The 23,928-nt window shown below is 55.7% G+C and overlaps 1 protein-coding gene across 3 annotated transcripts in view; it reads right to left on the reverse strand.

Annotated features, from left to right (window-relative positions):
* Positions 1–2,973: 2,973 nt before the first annotated feature.
* The window catches only part of UBE3C (ubiquitin protein ligase E3C), a 58,007-nt gene continuing 37,052 nt past the window's right edge, over positions 2,974–23,928 (reverse strand). For 2 of the 3 annotated variants that reach the window (XM_025044880.1, XM_025044879.1), the window contains exons 18-22: positions 16,530–16,742; positions 10,979–11,167; positions 10,823–10,889; positions 7,124–7,254; positions 2,974–4,425 (exon numbers count right to left, since the gene is read on the reverse strand). In XM_025044880.1, coding sequence (XP_024900648.1) covers positions 4,255–4,425; positions 7,124–7,254; positions 10,823–10,889; positions 10,979–11,167; positions 16,530–16,742 — 771 coding nt within the window. In that variant the 3' untranslated portion in view covers positions 2,974–4,254. The remainder of the gene's footprint in view (positions 4,426–7,123; positions 7,255–10,822; positions 10,890–10,978; positions 11,168–16,529; positions 16,743–23,928) is intronic. The other variant, XM_025044881.1, reaches the window with a different exon arrangement.

A 23,928-nucleotide genomic window follows, 5' to 3' on the forward strand; every position in this document is an offset into this window, starting at 1 on the left:
GAACCGCTCCGGGGGCTTCTGTGATAGGCGACCACGTGGCAGCTGTTCCTAAGTCTTGTATAGAGGCTGAGACCTGACATGCGCTGCGTGCAGTCGGGTGTGGGTGTGTCTGACACCTGAGGAAGGGCTCCCGCCTGACAGCCCCCCAACACCCTCCTCCCCCCAAGTCACACAGAGACACCACCCGGTCCTGCTGAGCTCAACCGCTGTCCTTCCCCGAGGCCCTGGCTCCACACCACGCCAGGGACTCTCCTTCCTGGAGCCCCCACCCCACCCCGCATAGCCACCAGGGACGTGCCATCGCCAAGACCTAAACTCTGAGACAAGGTGTGGCTCCATCTGTGGAGCTGAAGGGACTGGCCCCACACGGGGCCTGGTCACAGTGGGGCATGCACAGCAAGGCACACTCAGGAGGCTGCGGGTGTCCAAACCCCGTGTCTCCACGGTCTTGGGGACCGCAGAACGCTGGCAGCCCTGGGAATGTCCTGCCTGGTAAGAGCCCCGCGCTCACGGCCGGGGGCACATGGGTTTCCCACACCTTCTGGCTGTCAGGTCACCACAAACATCTGTGCGCACACGCTGCGTGGACTTGTGTCCCTGGCTGGGGAGCAAGCCTAGATGTAGAATACCCGCTCACGTGCTGACTCTAAGTGTGACACTCTGAGGGACTAAGGCCCCAGGACTTCACACTTTATCTGAAACTTTCGTTAAAAGCCTTGCTCGATCCCTGTGGTTTCAGTAACCGCCTCTGCTGACGTGCGAACCACTTCGCGACCAGGCGCTGGCTCCTGAGTGTAGCTGACTGGGGTGCTGTCACTGGGAGAAACCGAGACGAGGCTGGGAGTCCCAGGGCAGGAGGCCCCGTCCCAGCATCAGTCACACAGACCCACCCCCGGCGCCAGAGCCTGCCCGCCGCCCCGAGCACACTGAAGGTGGCGGTGCCGGAGTCTGAGCAGAGCTGAGGGCAGGTGCACAGGCCCCCTCCCTGGCTGTGCAGGCGTCCCAGACACAGGACCGCAGAGCAAGGAATCCCGTGAAGGGGCGGAGCCCGGGGTGGGCCTGCTCTGGGCAGGACGGCAGGCAGTGGTGACGCGGACACTCGACGCTTGTCCAGGCAGTCACCTGAAATTTATCTAGGTCGGCGAATGTTCCTCCGTAGAGAAAACAGGGCCAGCCGTCCACTGGGCACCTGTGCTGGGCGCCGCTCCAGGTACACAGTGGCCGACTGAGCTCGCAAACCCCTACGAGTGACACTCCGCTCCTGGGGCTGCAGAAAAAACGCACGAGTGAAATCCTCAGCCACGGACAGAACAAGCGCTACAGACAGAAATGTGAGTGAGGGGGGAGGACAGGACGCGCTGGGGACAGGGAGGCCAGTTTGCAGTGGGGACAGAGCACGGTGCCTGCGCACAGCCGGGAGACCAGCTCCCAGTGTCCATCGGCCCAGAGGACTGCAGGGCTGCCTTCCACCAAAGCTCCCCCTCGGGGACATGCGAGTGGACCCTGCGGCTCTGCCTGGGCGGCCAGCAGGCCTGAGCCAGGAGTGCAGCAGGGGTGCAGGGCACATGCATTTAAAGCCACCGCTGAGTTACACAGCGCATTGTCACTTGTCACAGACACGAGCTAAGATGGCCAATCGTGATCACCCAGACGCAGGCAAGTGACGAGTGACCCAAAGCTCACAGCACCTCTGCCAGCACTGCGCCCGCCCTGAAGTGAGACAGGAACGGGGCACAGGGCACGCTGCGGGCTGTCAGGACGGGCTTCTGCAAATGCAGATGTGACATCTGCAACCTGTGACATCAAGTCCCGTAGGGAGGCGGGACAGACAAGTCCTATTTGTTCACGACACGCTGCTGAGGCGGGCCCCCTGATGACTCTCCCCGCACCTTCGTGGCACCCCCGAGCACCCGAAGGTCTAATGGCCCCCACTTCGCAGGCACATAGCGGAGGCCAAAACCGCTCGGGCTTAAGCACTCACGCCCAGGACTCCCTGGAAGCAGAGGCCTTTGAGAGGTGCGTGGCAGGAGCCACCCCGCCTGGCCCAGCTCGGCCCCTCGGCTCTCCCCGCTGTGCCTGCTGGTCACCCGGTCTGGGTGGCCTGCCTCGGGCCCCAGCTGGGAGGGCAGACTCCGCAGCACCCAGAGCCGCACCACGCCCAGGTGCGCCCGCCGTGGTGGCACCAGTGCCGGGGAGAGACGCTGCCGCCCAGTGAACTCCCGCAGGGAGCCTGGTGAGACCTGCCTGCCGACGCGGCTCTTGGGGACGCCGGAAACTGCCTCACCTTTAATCGCTCATTTAGGTCTGAGCCCAAAACGACCAGCGATGAGCAGTGTGGGAAAAAACACAGAGAAGGTCACACGGAGCCGAGAAAGGAGCCTCCTCTGTCAGGAGCGGTTTGCTCGACAATGGAATGCCGCACCCGGCCACGGCCCCGGCACGGTGCCGGCCACCGGCCCCGGGGGGCCTGTCAGCACACGTGGGGCATGGCTGTGGCCGGCTGGCCCGGAGCCTCGCAACGCGTTCCGGACAGAGCACCACTGTGTCAGCACACGTGGGGCATGGCTGCGGCCGGCCGGCCTGGAGCCTCGCAACGCGTTCCGGACAGAGCACCACTGCCCCGGAGGGCCGACTGAAGGAGCCGGGCGGCCGCTGCGCTGTGTCCCCTGTGACGTGGGAGCCCCGTGACAAAACTGGGTGACGTTTAGGAGCTTTGGTTTTACTAGCGGTGACCACAATGATCTGGGGTACGACTCCAACACGATCTTGGGGAAAGACACATTTAATGCAAATATTTAGCCATTAGAGCACACGCATAAACAAACACGCCCAGGGCGGCTGAGAAGGAGACTAGGTAAGTGTGATCGCCCACTTCCCTTCGGTCCGGGATATTCCCAAAGTACTGACGGCAAAATGTACAAATTAACTAACAAGTAAAGAAGATATAGAACGTTCAACATAAAAGACCTCAAATAAAAATAAAACCAAGGACAAACCCTAATTATTTTATTTTTGAATATCAAGACTACAAATAGCATTTAAACACTTAATTTATTATTCAAATTAAGAAATTATACATTTTGTTTCGATAACGGTCATTGTCTTAAAAGTGTCATTCAGTCTCCCCGCATTTAAAAGTATATTGCTAATTCTGGTCAATCCAACAGGACAGCCCACCGAGCTCCAGTGACAGCAAGACAGCAGGCAGGAAGGCGAAGGGCGGGCCCCGCGACCTGGCCCCAGCAAGGTCGTCCTGGCCGCGGCGTGGGACGCTCTCCGCGGGCACGGACCGACGCCCCGGCGAGTCCGGTCCTGATAAAGTGCCTGTGACGAGAGAATCCGGACACTCCCCCCGGACGCGAGTTTGGGGACTGTCCCATCTTCCTTCAAAGCAGCACCATTGAGGAAGCAGAGGGTGCAGAGCGTGGCGAGTTACCCCAAACCTCCGGGTGACCGGCCGGTCCGCCCGGTGTGGGGAGGGGCGGGCCGCAGAGCCACGGCGCAGCCCGCCACTTTGGTTCAAGTGACTGGAATCGACGCTCAGTGTCTATTCTCCCCAAGACGTCATTTATTGGCGGTCACACACATCGCAGGAACTGGACAGACCGCCCCTCCCTGAACGCTCTCCAGGCACAAAGCGGAGACAAGGGCAGGAGGATGGAGCCCCGGCCCCCACGCGCCCCCACGCGGCACGCCCGGACCAGACCACGCGGGCGATGGGACCGCGAAAACGGCGCGCTCTCCCCACGGGGACTTAGCCGGCGTGGGAGGCACAGAGAGAGCCCCCCTCTCTAGTCTCCGACGCAGCCGCTCCGGGAGAGGTGGCAGGGAAACGGTGCCTTCAGTCTGAACGCGGGGCCTGGAGACAGTCCGGCCGCCGAGAAGCAGAGGCCCCGAGGGGAAGCTGCCCACCTCTCAGGCCGAGTGTCGCTGCAGCGCCGCCCACTCGCCCGCCGGCCCGGGAGCCCCCCGCCCAGGCAGGGCCCGGCCCCCCAGCAAAGCCGAAGCTGCATCTTTGGTTAACTGCGCTGAGCTGCCACCAGCCTCACAACTGTGCTCTCGGCAAAATCACTCAAGCAGCCGCGTGGCACGTAGCATGTTATTTTAGTTGTTTGAAAAGCAATGTCAGTTCAGAGGAGGGACCGTGACTTAACACATCATTTAAGGACTGAAGGGGGGGTGGCGGGACGGGGGGCCTCAGGAGGGCGGTGGCGGGGTGGCCGGAGAGCTACTTACGCCGGAGGCGCGGGCGCGTCAGCTGAGCTCGAAGCCGGCCGCGCACTCGATGGCGTAGAGCAGCTTGCTGCGCAGCAGGGCCTCGTCCTGGAACTCGGGGAGCTTCAGCAGGTTCATGCAGGTGCTGGCCGTGGGCAGCCGCTCCAGGTCGGAGCCCCCGTGGTGGATGCAGAAGGCCGGGTACAGCTCCTGCGGGACAGCAGGAGCGCGGGACGCGGCGTTAGCGAGCACGGCCACGCGTGCACTTAAAACCCGAGCACTGAAAATCATGCGCGTCCACGTCAACAGGCGCCCAGGTGGACACACGCGCCCACACGCTCACGGAGAAACGCCAGCAGGGTCAGAGCGGGAGGCGCCACGCGTGTTCTCCCCGCCCTACTCAGCAACTTCCAACGTCCTACAGCGGAAACCCTGCGTGACGGCGCCCGGCTGGCCACCAGCGCACTTCAGACCCATCTGCAGGTGGAACCCGGCACGCGGTCCGTGATGGGGGCAGAGCTGAGCGCAGGAGCGCAGCCCACACGAGGCCAAACTCACACGCTTCTCAGCGACCTCGCCCTCTCCACTGTTAGCTGTAAAAGGCATGTGAAGTGACACACACGCACGTAACACGGGCTGAAATGCCACTGTCTTTATCTAATTATAGTGCATGTGCTACTTCTTACGTCTCGTAAAGTGTTAGAACAGGAACGGAAAGAACAATGATCACATTCACTATTATTTAGCATTCTGAGTACACTGAGGGCAATAATTCTCTCAAATGCTCAAATAAACTAAAAACGTGGCCTTTCTGAAACAGAAAAGGAGGCCTGAAGGCAGGGTCAGTGAATGCTGGGGAAGGTCAAGTGGCGGGGGAGTGGAGAGCCTGAAATATGTTTTGCAGTTAAATGCCACATTTTAGTGTTTCTTCCATAATGCTAATTGAATTTCCTACTTGGAATCTTAAAAGTAAAAAAAAAAAATGAAGTTCTTCATTGAAATCTGAGTCAAGGGCACCATTTCATGCATAATTAAATACAGTACAACGGGAATTTGCATTAATTCAGAGTAAGAAAAATCATCAATTTATTATGTGGCCTGATGGCAAGTGAACAATTTTCTACAGCACTTTAATGATTTTTTTGTCTGTAACAATCACATTCATTAAACATATTAAACTTTAATTAGCTTTAGCAGATGTTATTCTTCTCCAATAATCTGGCACTAAAGAGTTTCCTAACTTTTAAATCATGCATGCCGCCTGCTACTGTGTCCTGCAGCGCAAAGACAGTCCCCTCTCCACATCTGTATTCTGCCGGCCCTCTCGGCCTGCACGCTCGGCTAACTGGAAAGCATAAATATTAAGGTGATTTTTCCCAATTTGGAGTCTAACTTATGATCATTGCAAAAACATTAGAAAACTTAATTAAATCTCACATTTAATATATTTGCGATCATTAAGAAAGATCTAAAATGCTAAGAATGTGTCACGGCTCCCACAAAAGCATGTCTACGGTACAGAGACAGCTGTTTTGACTGTGGGGCTCGCCAACGGGGGAGCCGACTCGACTTGGGGTTTTCGGAGCCAACTTCAACCCCTCAACTCCCCTCCCTCACGCACGGCCCGGGGCACTCCCATGGGACTGCTCAGGGACAGGTCCTTGGCTCTCCTGGACCTGGACGGCCCTCGCCACCCGCTCCTCCCCTGGCCGCCAGGCCCAGGCCCGGCCCTTCCAGCCAGAGCCCTGGTTTCTCCTGCGGCAGCCACTGGCTTGACCCAATCAGCCGGGAGCCCCAGGGCTCCTGGTCCCTGCCCCCCACTCGCTGTCCTCCAAACTCCCCTCTTAGAAAGAGGTGCTTCACTTTCTTTGAGGTTGGTGTTGCTTTGAAACTGGAAGATTCTAGAAGCCTCGTGCATACTAAACCTCACTCACAAAGTCACCTGCGGCATGAAAGCCGCATCGTGAGGGTGTGACTGCTATGGCCGTTCACACCACCAAGGACAAAGAGCGGTCCGCTGTGAGCCCGCCAGCTGCCCCCTTACCCGTGCCCCGCCGCGTCGCACCCGCCCCTTCCCAGACCTCACACGTGCCACGGAGCTGAGCAGGGACGCGGCCCTCTGAACTCCACGCAGACCCCGCTATCTGTGGGGAGCGGGGGCACCCAAAACAGAGGCCGCCGAGTCTTTCCGAATCACTTCGCTCAGGTGCTGTCACCTGCAGTCTGCACCCAGTCTCGTCACCCTCCGCTACCTGGTGTCATTCTGCGCTGGCACCGCCGTGCGCGCCTCTGCCCCGTGAGTGCCGCTGCGTTTTAATTTACAGCGCGTGAGGGGAACGCCGGCTGTCCTTCGGCCCACTGTAATTGCTAGAAATATCAAGCTGACTCATCTGAGATCGACGCTGACGATCAGAAGTGGCGACGTGGAACCGTTCTGGTGGACAACCAGGGGGAACCACACTCCTGCTCACACACCACGCTTCCCAAACACACTCTGCCAACATTTCTAGTTCATGTTTTGCTTAGTTCCGTAGTAAAATTAGCCTGAGATACACAGACTTGGGGGACTGACAACGGACACTCCAGTCATTCCAGCAGGCTGTGACCCGCTCACGGGCCGCCACCATCCCGACGGACGGCCAGCACGTCACAGGCTAACACTGTGAAAAACAACAGAACACAGCCGGCACCAGGGAGTGCGGAGATAACCGACGCTTCTTCCACCCAGCTGAAATACTAACTTGCGTAGCTAAAAGTACAGTAAAAAATAATCAACTTGGTTTATAAAAGCACTAATTCCTTCCCCCAAAACAGTGAGTACTAACTACACTACCTCACAGAGCCGCATCTGCTACCCTGCTGCCTTCGTCATGGTGGCTTTTAAGGGAAGGGGCATTGAGTCGCGTACCTTAAACCCCAGGAGCGGGGGTCGCGAGCAGCTTGTGACAAACTTGAGCAGCTTGCGCTTTTCTTCATCCGTGAACCCTTCGACAACTCGCCAGAAGACTTTGATTACGGGATGGTCGGCAGAGTAGCCTCCTGTGACAGAAGGAACACGTTTTATAAAAGCGAACGAACCGTACGAGCGAGGCTCCCAGATCAACACAGACGTGCAGGGCGACTGCTTGTCCTCGTGCCCGTCACACTGGTCAGGGCACCAAGGCCAGAACGGGGGACGCCCCCGTCACGAGACAACCTGGCAGGAAAAGATGCCGCCAAAGGCCAAGTGAGAACCCGGCCTCTGCTGAGTAGCAGGCTCGAAACGACAGGAGTGTCATGAAGTCCCATGTCTGACGTGGCGGGTGCTGGGACTCTCATGTCTGATGCAGCCAGTTATTTTGGCAACACGACCTCGGTGTCCAATCTATTTCACCCCCGTCCGCTGACAGTCAGGTACAGGCCCCGGCCAACGACCAGCCCAGCACACGGTCAGCCCACCGCTCCAAGTGTGGGATCTGCTGCTTACAGCTTTTAATCTAGTTAAGTGCTTCCTAAAACTGAAATAATTGCGATATATTGTTCCCTCATTGTTAATATACTACAGAAATAACATCAATAAAATATCTTAAGTGCATTAATTGGCACCAAAATGAATATGATAATATTTTAAACCTATTTACTGGAATAGTTGAGATCATTAAAGGTATGAGCTCCCAGCGCAGACTGGGTAATGCAAACAACCCAGGACAACTTCTTGGCAAAGGAAAGGCCAGGCTGATTTCATTTTTTTAAACTTATGACTTAATAGTGGGGACAGTGTGACCTTCGGTGTCATGTGCCTTTACATAAACACTAGAGCCCAAGCCTAGAGCAATGTGAATTAGTTACAGAAAGAGGAGACACAGGCACATGTTTATGTACCTACAAAAACCTGTGAATGCGTGTGGCAGATTTACAGCCTCTGCTACCGTCACCACCATCCAGGTTTAGGACTTTTCTATTTCCTCAAAAAAGGCCCCCGCTCCCTACCCCCGGCTGCCCCCCAGAGGTGCCACCGAACAACACCCACCCTACCGTGCAGCCTTTGCCGCGGCCTCTACAACAGCACCAGGGACCAGCACAGGGGTCCAGGTTGGTTTCGGGTTTTACATTGAGGTAAAGCACATTAAGATTCAGCATTTTAGCCATTGTTAAGTTTACAATTCAGTGGCGCTAGTCAGATCCACGTTACTGTGCCACCAACTCTGCTGACTCCAAGCAAACTTTTCCTTCCCCGAGACAGGAGCGCCGACTAGCCACCCGTGTCCGGCCCGGTCACTGCTGCTCTGCGCTCGCCATCTGGGACCTGGCCTGTCCCGGGATCTCGCGGAAGCTGAATCACGCAGAACAGGTCCTCCTGTGTGTCTGGCTTATTTCGCGTGGCGCAGTGGTTTCGATGCTCGTCCCTGGTGTAACAGGTATGTGAATGTCCCTTCTTTTCCTAACGCCACCCCGTGTGCGCACAGGCTGCAGGGAGCTTATCTGTGCATGGTCGGCAGGCGCGTGGGCTGCTTCCAGCTTCTGCTGATCGTGAGGCTGCTGCGTGTGCAACGTGCGGGCCCCGTGCAGGCCCTGCTTCCACTGCTCTGGGTGCGTGCCTGGGAGTGGAGCCGCGGGGTCACGACACGAGCCCACGGTTAGCTTTGTGGGGACCGCCAGACCATTTCCCACAGGAGCTACTTCCCCCAGTATGGATGAGGGCTCCAAGTTGCCACCTGCCTCCGGTAGTTGGTGTGTGTGTGTGTGTGTGTGTGTGTGTGTGTGTAGCAGCCATCCTAAAGGACGCGACGTGTCCCCCACTGTGGCTCTGATTTGCATTTCCCCAGTGATCTGTGACGCCGAGCATCTTCTGGGTTTACTGGCAGTTTGCATATCTTCTTTGGAGAAATGTCTGTTAAAAGTCCTTTGCCTGTCCTCGAACCAAGCTGTCTTTTTGTTGAGCTGTACAGTTCTTTATGTGCCTTGGATACCAGACCCTGAGACTCTGATCAGCTATGATTTCCAGGTGTCACCTGCCACTCTACAGGTCATCTCTCTACTTCCTTCACAATGTCCGTTGATGCGCAGTTTGTCATTTTGATGAAGTTTAATTTTTCCTTTTGCTACTTAGGCTTTTGATGTCATATCTAAGAATCCACTGCCAAATCCAAGGTCATGAAGTTTTGCCTGTTTTCTCCTAAGAGTTGTACGGTTTTTGCTCTTACATCATGATGGCTGATCCATTTTGAGTTAATTTTTGTATGTGGTGTGAGGTAGGGGTACAGCTTCATTCCTTTGCAAAAACCCAGCTGTCTTACAGTTAACTTTCTAAATAGCCGGAAACGTTCCCGCGGCGCAGGGGGCGTCCCGTTCTCCGCGTACCCAGCGCCTGGCAGTCTCCCCTTCTGGTCGCGGTCATTCCAGAGAGTGTGCAGTGGTTTCCAATTAGAACATAATTTCCATTTCCCCAATGATTAATGGTCTTAAACTTCTGTTCCTGTGCACATTTGCTTATTGGCCATTTATATGTCATCTTCTTAAGTGAAACATTTTTTTACTCATGTTTTTAAATTTGATCATCACTGAGCTGCCAGAGTTAGTTCTTCATACATTGTGGACATAGTCCGTTATTAGATATGTTGCTTTAAAATATTTCCTCCCAATCTGTGGCTCGTCTTCTCATTTTTTAATGGCATTTTTGAAGCACAAAGGCTTTTTTCTGGATCACATGTTTGGTATACAACGAAAAACTCCGCCTAGCTCAAAAGTCATGAAGATTTTTCTCTTGTACATATTTTAAAAGTTTCACAGTTTTGGCTTTTAATTATTGAGATAATAAAAAGAAATAAAACTTTAGTCTCAAAAATTAATTTCAAAGAAATTAACGGCTAAAAAAATTTTATTTCTCATGCTAACCATACAGAACACGTGCTATAAATTACCTAATCCCCACAATCTACATGAAAATACTAGACTAGACTATTGCTAAGGAAAACAAAATAACGGTGATTTTTGTTTTAAGAATGACCGTTTTTCTTTTCACTGTTCCCAAGCACATGTACTACGGTCAGTTATTTTAAAAGTTACAGACGTCAGAAAGGTGACCCGGTTCCGACTGCGTCATCGCACTGTCGCTCCAATTCGTTCCGACGGTGACGGTGAGCGTTTCCCACGTGCTCACAGGCCGTTTGTCCACCTCGTGCTTGGATTTGCATTTTCTTAAAGAGCGGAAGCTTTCAATTTTCTTCCCATCAGAAAGTAAATATTTTGAGGAGGTCCCATTTTTAGTTTTCCCTTTCGTTGTCAGCGGGCTTTTCGGCCAGCACTGTTTTTAGACGCAGAAGACTGGAAAGAGGCCAACGCCCCTGGGCGACATTTAAGACGTGATGCGGAGAGAACAGGAACGAGAGGCACAGCAGAGCGTGGCGACCGGGCGGTCAGGACTCGACGTGCATGGGGGTGTCGGTGTCACGGACGCCGAGAACGGGGCTCCGTGTGGGGGCGGGGAGGGGAGAAGGCCGGAGGGGCTTCCCTGTGGGCCGGGCCGCCCCGGGTCAGAGTGCGTCGCCCACACGGAGAAGCACATTAGACGTCACTCTGGAGCCAGGCCCGGGCGGCAGCCTGTCAGCGATGAGTGAGGGGCACGTACCTGAGTAGTTCGTGAAGGATCGCAGGTCCTCCAGACTTATGGGAACTTGTGCACCAGAAATCAATACCTGCAAGGAAAGTTCGCCTCGTGAGACTGGAGGCCGGAAGCACGTTCCGACGCGGGCGCCGCGCGTCCGAGCACCAGCGCGCAGCGAACCTGGATCTCCTGCTGGTCGAACATGCGCAGCCACTCCAGGTTGACCACGCTGGCCAGGCCCTGGCGGAAGGCCAGGCAGTGCGGGCGGATCTGCCTGTTGAGCCTGTAGTCGGCGACCAGGTGGATGTACGCGATCCGGTTGGCGCTGGTGACCGGGATGTCCTTCCCGCCGCACTTCAGCTCCACCACCTGCAACAGGAAATGCGAGCGCCTGAAAACCCACGCGTGCGACTGCAGGGCAGGCAGGGCCGAGAGCGAGCTGCTTCAAGGAAGCCCGGCTGTGCCGCTCTGCCAACGAGGACCGCAGTGAAAAGCAGCCCGCGCCCACCCGCACAGACTCGGGACGTGCCTCCGACGGGGTCTCCGGGGCTCGGCATCTCACTCTGTCCCTGGGACCACTGACCACCTGCCTCCTCCAAAGCCCCCAACGGCAACGGCGGTCACGGCACTTCCATTAAGAAATCAGAAGTCATGCGAAGCAAAGGCGCGGACCCAATGGCCAACCTGAGTCACAGGGGCACACGCGCCGCAGCGCCCACTGCTCACAATCCCCGGAACGTCACGACGACTGTGAGCGAGACTCAGAAGTGACCTAAATGGCAGCGACCAGTCCCCGTCTACGTGCTGAACAGGGTGAGAAGGCACGACGTCTGTCACTGGAGAACCACGCTCACAGAACCTGCACATCTCGTCCCGGCCACTAAGCACTCCTGGCGGCATCGGGGGGTGTACCTGTCTGTGTGTGGACAAATGTCCGCTGTGCTTCAGTGGGTGGCCACACACACACACACACACACGCACGCACGCACTACATGCCCGAGCCTCTTCTGCCATTAATAAAACGGTGGTACCTGTGTCGCCCGCTCACGTAAACAAAGTAGACAAAACGCCAGGGTCAACTGTCACGCCCACGCCTAATTCCCAGGAGTGCACCCTGTAAACTCCTGCTTGCTAGGGCTTACACAGAAGAAACGTGTGGGAATGAAGCAGCTCACGGCCCGGATAAAGAAGCACGAAACAGACCCAGACTAAGTGAGCAAAGACGTCCCAGGTGACGGCTGCCAGTGGGGGTCGAGTGCCACGCAGCACCTGGCGTCTGCGACTGGGGGCCGCGGGAACCATTAACGACCCCCACGTGATTTTCGTGGGGGCCTTTAGGTCTCTCGGTAGCCATCACACCCGAGAGTAACAGAGGACACCGCTCCCTCTGGACAAGGGCGTTCCCCAGTCCCTTCGCACTGGACAGGGCAGAGAGGCCGCCCCGCTTAGCGGCTGAAGAGCTTCCGCACACCGTCCTGGGGCTGAGGTCACGGACCAGCCGGGCCTGGAGTCAGGCGGCTTCCTCCGACCTGCTTCCTTCTGTTCTGCACATAGCAGATGGCACCTTGCTTCTCACTAACTCATGTCCTCAGTGCTGAACCCCCGTCTCAGAAAGGGCTTTGAACCCACTGTCTCCACTCCAGGGAGGGCCGTGTGTGCTCTCTGCTGACAGGCCATCTGTCACCCAGCCTGGCTTGTGCTCTGTTTCAATACATAAAACACCGCCCCCTTCCCTTAAGTGGATTAGCGGCAGGTAATAAATGATGACGGTACCCTGTGATTTGGAAGACAAAAGACCCAGAAGAGATCAGTTAACGGGACCCAGAAGAGATCAGTTAACGGCTCCCAGAGCCCCCGCCACCAGACAGCACTGACATTCCATGACATTCCAGCAGCGTTAAAGTGCTTCCGCGGTGGCCACTTAGACTCCTGTCTCAGGCAACACGCACCTGAACACCCATGGAGACCTAAAACCATGTCACATCTGTCCCAAGACATCCGTCCTGAGGGCACACTTAAATCTTTACACAGGGACCTGGAGCCACCCCGCCAGCACGAGTCTGCACAGGCCCCTCTGCCCAGAGCTTTCTGCCCTGCAATGAGGACGTGTCCCCTGACCGCCCAGGGTCACACAGCTGAGCAGCGATGCCCTGACTCCCAACCAGGTCGCACGACCCAAGGCCAACGTGTTTCTGCACAGCGGATGGTTATTTATGGGCCCACCTCAAACCCGGAGCATTTCCTCTAGGGAGATGTGTGTGTACATGTGTGGTCTAGAACCTCCTTGTCTGTTAAGCAGGCTGACAAACAGCCACATTGATCACACCAAAGCAAACAAACTTGAGAGCAACACCATTATTTTAAAAGGGAAGGTTAATTAACACCACCTGCCAAGAGAATGAACTATCTGTATGTTACAGATGTCGAAATCATTATATTTCATAAACTCAGACCTGTGTAGAGAACTACGTTTTCATATCTATTTCTACAGAAATATGTAAGATCTCCCTTCAAATTAGGTGCTTTACTAGGGACTTTCTTAAATTTTCCCATGGGACTCTTCAGTATCATTGTTCTTATGCATTATCTTCTATAATCTCTTTACTCAGTGCGAATTTCTATGACTAATTGGACCATCTTCACTTCACACTTGTGCTTTTAACAGATTCCAATATGATCAGTGGCACTTTGATGGAACTCTCGCATGCGGCGTGTGGCTATTACAGCCTGTTTCAGAAAGACGTGGGAACCGCCATCAGCAAAGGCCTCGGGCAGGTCACCACGAAGCTGAGGGCCTGAGTTTTTAACCATGGCACTAGGTGGAGCGAGGTGGAGCGGCCGGCAGCACCGCGCCAACGTCCACAACTTCCTTAGGTAACAAGTCATCTTTTAAAAACGTCTGAATTCTGCATTGCTGAAACTTCAGCTCTAAGGTACGGAAAACGAGGCCGACACAAAGCAGCTAGGTGAGCTGCAAGCACACAAAGCGTGTTCCGTGTGCCTCGTTCTCACTCCACCCCGCAGTGCGGATGGGTGTCAGCTCTCGGAAGCGCCTACGGACCACAAGGGGTGGGGAGCTGAGCCGGCATGATTTCCTTACTCCTACTTGCGATTTAACCCAGGCCTGTTTCTGAAGTAGGTAGCTTTAAAGGCTGAGAAATAGACTGAAACTTCGAGTACCACAGAGACGATCATTTACAAACTACCCCGAAAGTTCAGACAGCAGGATGTGTAATATGCATGTGCTTTTCCATATCCGGTTTTGAAGACACCACTGTGGAGTGAAAGCTGAACCAGTCCCGCCATCTTGGGAAGGAGCCAGTAAGACCCGGAATCGCCTCGCGTTCCTGAAGAGCTGTCAGCACCACAGGGCACATGCACCCTGACACCGTGGTGGGAGCCACTTCACACCCCTGAGGATGGAGGCGGGAGGGACAGACGGACAGAGAACATGGTGAGGACGTGGAAAACAGTGTGGACGGAGGCGCCAGGCAACCGGGCAACTCCATGTCTAGGTGTCCACCCCTGAGAACTGAACGCAGGGGCCTGGACAGCGTTAGACACAGCAACGTTCACGGCGTCGTCCGTGGACGGGCAAATGATGAACGTGTGTGCTGTGTCCGTGCGCTGGGAACCGCTTGGCCTTGACAAGGGACACGTCCTGACACCGGCCACCACAGGACTTCATGCTCAGTCAAGTCGGCCAGTCACAAAAGGACGAGGAGCATGATTCCAACTATACAGGCCCAGAGGGGTCAGACTCATGGAGACGGAAGGGAGAGAGAGGGACAAGGGGAGTTTGGTACAAGAACGTCCTGCCCGCCCCCTCCCTCTCCGACTCACATAGATCTGTTCAGTTCAAGACACTCGTCAACAGGACATCACTTTTAGAAATTAGATTACAACAGAGGTTCTGCTGTCCCTGGATCCAGGGACCTGCTGCCCTAGGACACCCGGCTGCTCGCGGGCCTGGCCCTGACCCGCCCATCCAGCCACAGCTCCCTCTGATGGCTGAACGCTCTCCCAGCTCTGAAGCGCCTGCCCCCTGACGGCCTCCTGACACACAGGCGCCAACACACCCACTCCCCTGAGTGTGCAGGGCGGAGTGGGAGGGAGCCCAGGCCCCCGGCCCCCGCCACTGGCTGTCGCCCACACCCCCTAAACTCTACCACCTCCGTGTCTGCGCGGCCGCCCAGCGAGGTCCTGGCCCGCCCAGGTCTCCTCCGACGGCCTCGCGGGAGCCAGCACCACAGCACGTGTGCCCGAGTGCACACACCACTCTGCTCCGAGTCGGCCCCCTGCACGTGGCGGTGTGGCTGGCACACGGAGGGGATAGGGCGGAAGCACCACGGCACTGACCCACACCTGCTCTGCGTGTGCACCCCATGGAAATGTTCGCGCCTCGACCTGGGCGTAGCTGGGGGAGGCCCCCGTGTGGGTCAGCACTTTCTACGGGGATCCAACTGACCTCGAAGCATCTACTCAGTGTGCAGTTACTGGTGAACCGCAGAGCTGGTGACTTTGGAAAGCCTGGGTCAGAGACCAAGCAATAACAAAATTTTAAAGAAACAATTACAAAATTTAAAGACAACCATATTTTTGTAATTAAAATCCACCTATCAGTGTCAGAAAAGTTTATCGAGCGAGATGAGAATAACAGAAAAGACGCCTCTCCCTGCGAGAAAGACGCAGTTGTCTGAAAACCAAACCTAAGGGAGAGCAGCACAGCTGGCTACTTCAAAATCTAAAGAAACGAGAGACAGCAACAAACGTGACGTCGGAAGTCCTTGAACAATCTGATTTACCCGGATGCATTAAAAAAAAGTTTAGTAAATTAAGGGAACATTTGCCCACAAACGTAGAATAGTACGTGAACGCCCAGGTCCCCAGCACCAGCTGCAGCAAGTGTCACCTCGCGGCCAGTCCAGGCCACCCACACCTCCGCCTACTGCCCGCTCTCACTGTGTGGGGAGCAAAGGCAGATGCTATCAACTCACGCACGGGCAGTTCGGTGTGGTCACAGCGGCGATGGTCACACCAGCCCAGGGTGGAAGCAAGCCCACGTCCCTCACCTGGTGACAGGTGGCACGTCCGTACGACGGACATCGTCAGGCCAGAAGAGGCAGTGAAGCCGCGACAGGAAGTTAGCAGAGCCAGCCGCGAAGGCCGCCGCGTAAAGTGCGCAGAGACAGGAGGCCGCCCAGCGCCTGCCCTCACACGGGGGGCGGCCTGGTCTCTTCGGGGTGACAGGTGCACGACCCCATGGGTACGCTAAACTGCACCGTACACTCAGAGTGGATTTTCTGACGTGTGAATTACATCTCAATAAAGCTACTGTCTTAAAGATTAGTTTGAATCTGTAACGCGTCCTTTCTTTAAAAAAAGGACAAGGACAACAGAAGCACCTAGCAGATGACGAAGATGAGCGTGGGGCAGCGAGGGTGCCCTGAGCAGGCGAGTGCCAGGGAGCGCGACCGGCCAGGTCCCTCGGGGACCAGGGCCAGGAGACAGCAGCGAGCCCTTCAGCTCGGGTCTCCAGAAGGCCAGCCCTGCACTGTGAGGGCGGGGACGGCTGGGCACTGGCACGAGGTGGCCGTGTGCCCCGGCGCCCCCAGGGCCACGGCTGACTCTCGGCCACTGTGACCCCTCCCCCCGCAGTGCAGAAGCTCGAGCGACAGGAAGCGGACGGTCCGCACGCAGGACACAGGCGGCCGGGGCGAGCTGTCCTCACCTGCGCCTCCCCGAGGTCGTTGTTCACCACGGTGAAGTTGAGGCCCAGCTCCTCGACGTCGCCCTCGTAGCTCTTGAGGAAGAGCAGGTTGCGGTACACCTCCGGGTCCAGTGAGGCCAGGTGGTGGATGTCCACGTCCGCGCTGGTGCCCAGCAGCTTGGACAGGAAGAAGCCGGCGAAGGGCAGCTCCACCAGCATGTTCTCGTAGAGGGCCTGGGAAGGGGACAAGGGCCGGGTCAGCACGTCACGGGCCCCCCTCCTGACTTCTGAGAGTGGAAAAGGATGTCCAGACACGCCAGAGTTCTGGCGCAGCAGACGCCGTTTCTCCCCGACAGCGACAGCCACGCCGGGAGCTGCTGCCTTGGGAGCGCCTCCCACGGGCCAGCCAGCGGCAGCATGCAAGTCATGCCTTCGGTCTGCTGAAAAGCCCAGAACCGACTGTCAAAGAATTTTAGGGCTGAAATTCTAAGATGTTAACACCCACGGGGATTTTTAAGAGCCAAATCCTCCACGCTGTGGTAGAGGCTGGCCAGCCCCTTCTGTGGGGGCTTTGCGGATGGACCGGTTCCCTAGGGCTGCGGTCACGAAGCGCCACAACCCGAGTGACTGACGACAGGAACTTACCGTCTCACAGTGCTGGGGGCCGGAGGCTGCGCTCCCTCGGATGGCTCAGGGGAGCACCCCCGCTGCCTCCTGCAGCTCCGGGAGCTGCCGGCGTCCTCAGTGGACCCAGACTGCAGCCGCACCCCTCCAATGTGCCTCTGGACGCTCGGCCACCTTCCCCCATGTCCCTGTGTCTGCTCCGTGTCTGACTCTCCCCACTCTCTTACAAAGACGTCAGTCACTGGACTTTGGGACCTGCTCTGACCTCAGCGTAGATGGACTACAGATGCAAAGACTCTTATTCCCAAATAAGGAACGGGGCATGAGGGCGCGAGCCCAGCACCGTGGGCCAGATCGGCTCGGCCGCCGCCACACCCGCCGCCTCTGCAGCACAAAAGGGCCGCCGTGCGTCACGGCTGCATTTCGTGGGATTCCCGATTTCAGAAATGCTATCCTCTGTGGAGTTTCTTCCAAACGCCAAATGAAACAAGCGTTCTTAGCACACTGAGCACACACAACAGGTGGCAGCATGGATTCGCCCGCAGGCTGTGCTCCGCCAACCCCCATCCTAAAATGAAACTGGGCCTCAGAACTGAGACCTGTCCACATGTTATGAGTTAGTAGGTGGCAAAATTGGCACCGAAACCCACATGTCCTGCTGTTTTCCAAAATGCAATGATCTTGTCACCAAGACTCGCAACACAGGAAGGTTCCGAGTGGCCCACACCCTCACCGACGGGTACCGCCGTCCTTTTTCTCCTGCAATGTCTGGTTGGTTCTGATTCGCGCCTCCCGATGAACACCGGTACTGGGTGGGCCACGTGAAGTGTTGGTACCACTGTGCCGACCTCCAGGGACGCTCGGGCGCAGGAGGCGAGGCGACTGTGGACACCCCCACTCACGCCCGCGGCTGAGGCCGAGAGGCACAAGGCGCCAGCAGCGCGCGGCGGCCCCGGGCACTCCGCCTGTGTGAGTCCAGCAGCCCGCTGAGTCCTCCTTGTCAAAAACGTGCTGCTAGAAGATGCCATCCCCTTGCCACGTGCACACCCGGGGCCGGCGCGGCACTGAGCCTCGGTGTCGGCCAGCTCGCTTCCCTCCGCCTGGCCAGTCGCCCTGCCACATGAGTCAGGCCCGCATGGGCGTCCTCAGCAGAGGCCTCAGCAGAGACACTCATTTACCGCGATCCGAGATGCTCCCCACCTTCCCAGGGGAGAGCAGCAGCACTGTCACCCCCTACTTGGTGAGTGGACGGCTCAGGTGGTCATGAACCCTTCTCTGTTTGGGGGCAGCCTGTGATCCTCGCCTGAGACGGAGTGACCCCGGAAGGACAGAGGGGGCGAGGGCTGGACGTGGCCCACCTTGGAAATCTCCACAAGCCCAGATGCTGAGGTGTCACGAAGCACTCGGCCTCCCTCGGAGGCCGCCAGCCAGATATGAACGAGGAACCACCTCAAGAAGTCACCCGCCACATCCACCCCCAGGCACGTGAGCAGAGGACAGCTGAGCGAGCTGGTGCTGGGCGGGTGGGCTCCTCCGACGCCCAGCCAGTCAGAAGGGTGGAGCTGGCACCGCCGTCCCCTGCGGTTCAAGCGGATCCCACCCTGTCACAACTGCCAGCACAGGCGATTTCACGTGTGGCATCTATAAAATCCCGGATCCTAAAGCGAACACCGAAGTCCCTGGGGCGCGAGCGCCTTCCTTCCCCTTTGTCCCTGGACCAGAGACCGTGCAGACGCCCCGCGGTGCGGTGCAGGCGGCGACCTCGCCCTCCAGCGCGCCTGGGGGGAGTCGGAGAGTCGCTGCTGCGCGCCTCCCCCCGAGGAAGCGCCTGTGGCAGAGCAGCCCAGGCGCGCAGCTGTCGGCTCCGCACGCCGGTGTCCCCTCCCCACCAGGAGAACGTCAGGGACCTGAAGTGCCACGTCCCTGTGCTCTTACTTCTGATCTGAAGGTGAATGATTACCCAATTAATTTTGAAAAGATGGCAAAAAAGGACTTCTTAATGAGAGACTGAGCAATAAAATGGCGACCAGCACTTAAGTCATCTACTGATGAGCAAAGAAAAGAGTCGTCTGGGAAGCCGCGGTCTGCTTAGAGGAAAGGACGGCCACGGCCACCCTGCAGCACGCGCCTCTGAAGTCCCACCACCTCCACATGAATGATGGCCTCAGAGCCAAGAAGAACATTCTGCAGACAGCAAGACTGATCCCAGGTGTTGAGGAAAAGCCTCGTTTGGACAGTGGGCTTCAGAGTAAACTGCAAGTGTAAATCAACGGGCGCTCGATAGAGAAGGCCATTGTTTGCCATTTCTGCATCAGTAACAATAAACCAGGGAAATTCGTTAAACAGATCAGAGCTACCTGAATTTTAAGCAGAAATCCCACTGTGACTCATAAAATGTAAATGCATAGGTGTAATTTTTTACATAAGGCAGCGGTAAACCTTCAGAGCATTTAATATACAAGCACTAATAAATGATAGCACTAAAAACTATGACTGCATCAGCTAAATGGATTATAAATTAAATTTCCATAATGTATGCAACCGAGATACAAATGTGAGCATAAATCAAGGTATTTTCTAAACACAGGTTAATTATACAACTTCAAAAACTGCCTATTTTTTATGCAAAACAATCCACTTAGCATTTTTCATATTGGCCTTAATCTGCAGCCAGTTGCACCGTGCTTGTTCCTAGAAGCGTCTAAATAACCACTTGTCATGAAAAGTAGCAATAGGTATATGGAAAAAACCTGTAACGTATTTTTCAACTGTCTGTCTTTTATGAGTGTTTATAGCTAGAGACTGTGCCAACGTGATTTGAAATGAAAAGGATTAATTATAGGAGAGCCTTTTAATATAAGTGAGTGCGGTCGCCGTGCAATTAATGCAAATTGTGGCGCTATCAGGAGAATAAATGAGAGCCACACCACAGGCCATTTCTGTTTGCTGCCCAATAACTTCAGTAATTTACTGCATTAAGAATCAATAAAAAAAATAATGCTTTTCAAATGCATCTTTATCAATCTTCAGGTGGTTCCAAAGTGAACTTATAACTTAATCTAAAAACTACCAGAGATGTCTTCCCTTATGCCACGCTAACCGAGCACGATGAGAACGTCAGCTGGGTCGGAGCAGGCTACCCTCGTGGTGTGAGGCAGGGATGTGAAGCGAGGTAGCACCCACAGTGACCGGCTATGTAACTTAGCGGCTGTGCTTCAGAGCTGACGTCGGGCCGCTGACAACGGGCTGACTGGGGCTCTACGGATCTCCACGGCTACGAGCTCCCGTAGGGCAGGAAACACCTAACCTCCAACGCCAACAGTGCTCAGCCACTTAACACACACTTATCGAGTGCCGACCACATGCCAGGGACCACCACACCTGGCATTCTGTGCTCATGAATTCATTTGCAAAAGAACCGTTTATTCCTTTTTGGGACATTCGGGTTGTGCAAACGCGCGTCTACGTCGACTCATCGCAGGTCCCTGGCCCTCACGACCCTGCTCCAGAGACCCAGAGACCCCACACGCTACGCACTCCTCTAACCCTTCCGTCCCCAGCTGGACGCTCCGTGCCCAGACCTGCGTCCTTGTGCGGTGCTCCGTTCCCAGGCTCCACGCGCGCTACCACCGCCCAGGACTCCGGGGGCTGTGGCCACCGGCCGACCCTCTCCCTCCGCGACACAGCAAAGGCTGGCACATTCCTGGGTGCCCTACGGTGTGGCTTTCAACAGTGATGGGGTGGAAATGAACGCTGTCCATTCACGATCCAGCAAATGTCTGCTGGCGTGGCAGACCCTGGCCCAATGCTCTGCTCTTTAAAAAAAGACACCCCTGGAGACCCTGAGGGACCCCAGGATGCCAGTGCTGCCCCCCGCCCCAACGAATCACTTCCCCTTCCCCACTGAGGTGCCCGTGTGTTCCTGAGTGCTCATCCCTGAGACTATCCCTGCAGCCGCCCGCGGAGGGACCAGGGTGCGAGCCAGGGGCGGCTGGGCGCGGTTCCCAAGCCTTGCTCCGGAAGGTTCCGGGGGGACCGCCGTTCACCGGCTCACTGCAACCGAGCATCTGCACCTGCGTCTTGACAGCTCCCTTTTTAAAAGGTTCTTTTGGGGGGGGATGGAAGTTCACCTCTCATCCTCTCCCGTGGGGACCTGGAAACCACCCCACGACGCGGGAACCACGGCGACCAGCTGAGCGCTGTCCTTCCCTCCTCTCTGTCGGAGCTCCACAAAGGACACACTGGCCTGCTGCTGCCCCTCTGCAGTTCTAGAAGATGAAGAACTTACATGTTCGCGACCAAAATGCTTCACTGAGTGACAGGCCCACAGGAAGGGGCTATCTGGGGACCCTGGAGCAGCAATCCCGCCCCTGCCTCTGAGACTCTCGAGTCTGAAAACCACTGAGGTCCACTTAGGGCTCCTCGGGCTCCTCACACCACCCAAAACTATTTTCCACGATCAAAAGGAAACAGTTTCAGGTTTAAAGCATCTACCTCTACCGTACAGGAGAAGAGCCTCCTCCGGCCCCGCCCCCGCCTCCTGACACTCACTGGCTCTGTCACGACCACCACATCGCAGGGCAAGTTTCCTGAACGGCTTCACCGAGACGCGAGCCACGCGCCTTGCGATCCGCACCCGAGTGAAGGATCCAGTGCTCTCATATTCAGGGCTGTGCAACCGTCACACTAATTTCTGAACACTGTCACCCCCCCCCAAGAAACTCTTGAGCCCTTTGCTGTCACTGATTTCCAACCCACACTTTACCATTTCACCTGGCAAACAGCAGCCCGAGAGAACCTGTCACCGCACAGACTGGCCTTGCTCCACCTCATGGGGCTGACCCCCTGGCCCCTAATTCTCAGGGCCGGTGGGCACGGCCTTGGGTTCGGCAGGTCTGGGCAGAGTCCCAGCTGGTGGACAGCACAGGTCTGCTGTGAGAAGCAGGAGGGGGGCGTGTCACTGACCGAGGAGCAGACTTGGGGCACTGACCCCAGGGATGGAGGTGCAGCTCCTCAGCACGGCACGTGACACTCCCTCCCACCCCTCCTCCTTTAAGTTGATAACGGACTGCAGTGCGCTCCCCAAAGTCCTGTATTTGGAGGCAGGGTCTTCATGGAGGCGGATGAGAGTAAATGAGGCCCTGATCTGGCAGGACCGGTGTCCTTGTAGGAAGAGGAGGAGGGACCTGAGAGCCACAGCTACCCGTCCCTCTCTCCCCCAACGGGATCCAGTCGTACCCCTCCTGGATTGGATGACGTCTCTCCAACACCACCTCCCAGGACAGAGCGGCCATGATCACTCAACCTGACTGCCCGGGATCCGTCCAGCTGGTCTCCCTGCTGCCACCAAGGCCACTCTACCAGGGGACTCCAGGAGGCCTGCTCGACGCCACGCACACCTAGCGCCCCCTGCCTGGGCCCGTGGCTGAGGCCGGGAACCAGGCCCGGCGCGTCTTACCCGGAGCCGGAGCTCAGTGACCTGCGGCCACCCCAGCATTAGAAACAACGGGAGTCACCACCGACAGCTTCACTCGGTCTGCTTCGCATGGCGTTAAATTCCCTAACTTCGAGCGAACATGTGCGCGTCTATGGGGCTTCCATGAGCCCTGCTTCCTTTTAGGCGCCCAGCGCCCTCACTGCACAGGCGCGGGCCAGGCAGACGCGCAGCGGACTGTGAGGCCAGCAGGCGTGTGCGTCCAGTCTTCACGCCGACGACGGAACACGGCTCAGACCGGGGAAATGGCCTCGGTGCTGACCCAGTTCAGTCGGTGTTCGGGAGCGCTTAAAACGATGAGGAAGGACAGACACCTCAAGGCCAAACACGGTCTACTTTATGCGGGAGCAGAACGGATTCTGGTGACTATCTCGGAGTGGTTCTGGGGTCACTGAGTTTCGGACTATACCTGTCATGTTTACTGTCTCATCTAAACCATTTTTATTTCATGTTTAATTCTGAAGAAATAAAATGAACTTATATGGAAAACTACAACCTTAACTGACAAGAAGAATAAGTTCCAGATCTGTGAATACTTTGCTTTTAATGGAAAAGAATATAAATCGTGATCATAAGAATGCTATAAGAAGCAGGCACAATTCTCAGACAGGGTAAGAGTCAAATAAAGGAACCATTTGTAAATAATGATCTTTGATTCTTCCACTTCCAAAAAAAGCTAAAGGTCAATCAGGGCAAACTCTTAAGTTGAGATTCAGAGATTCGGAGATTCAGAGAAAGCGTGCCTGTGAAACGTGCTGACATCACAGTAAGAAAGTCTGAACACTGACTGGAAGGCTCCAGCTAAGCCCAGAATGACCAACCATTTGCTGAATATCATGTTTAAAAAAATTCTAAGGGAAAAGATATATTAACTTTAGAGATCACAGCACTTAGTGTGATGACAATCAGATGAAAACGCTCAATCCCACTGACCCTTAATGAGCTTGGGGTGCAAAACAAGGAACAGTGAAAGAAAAGCTTTGCCACTTACGGACCAAGGTAACTTAAATGACTAGCATTCACCTCGAGCTAGTTTTAAAGCTTCAGCAAATTCAGTGAGCACTTCACGAAAGGACTCTATGATGATACAGAAGAACAAATTTCCCCAGCTCTCAAAAATCTCAGGATAAACTGTTAACTGCCAATATTATACTCTATGATACATTAAGAGCACACTGCACTGTACTAAAATACAAAATTATAAACTACACTGACATTTCACAATCTGCTAATTAAAAATTTGAAATATATGATGAAGATACTATCAAATAATGATTTATAGGCATTCTGTTCCAATTAAAT

This window comes from Pteropus alecto, unplaced genomic scaffold (genome assembly GCF_000325575.1).
Source record: "Pteropus alecto unplaced genomic scaffold, ASM32557v1 scaffold320, whole genome shotgun sequence".
Classification (NCBI taxonomy): domain Eukaryota; kingdom Metazoa; phylum Chordata; class Mammalia; order Chiroptera; family Pteropodidae; genus Pteropus; species Pteropus alecto.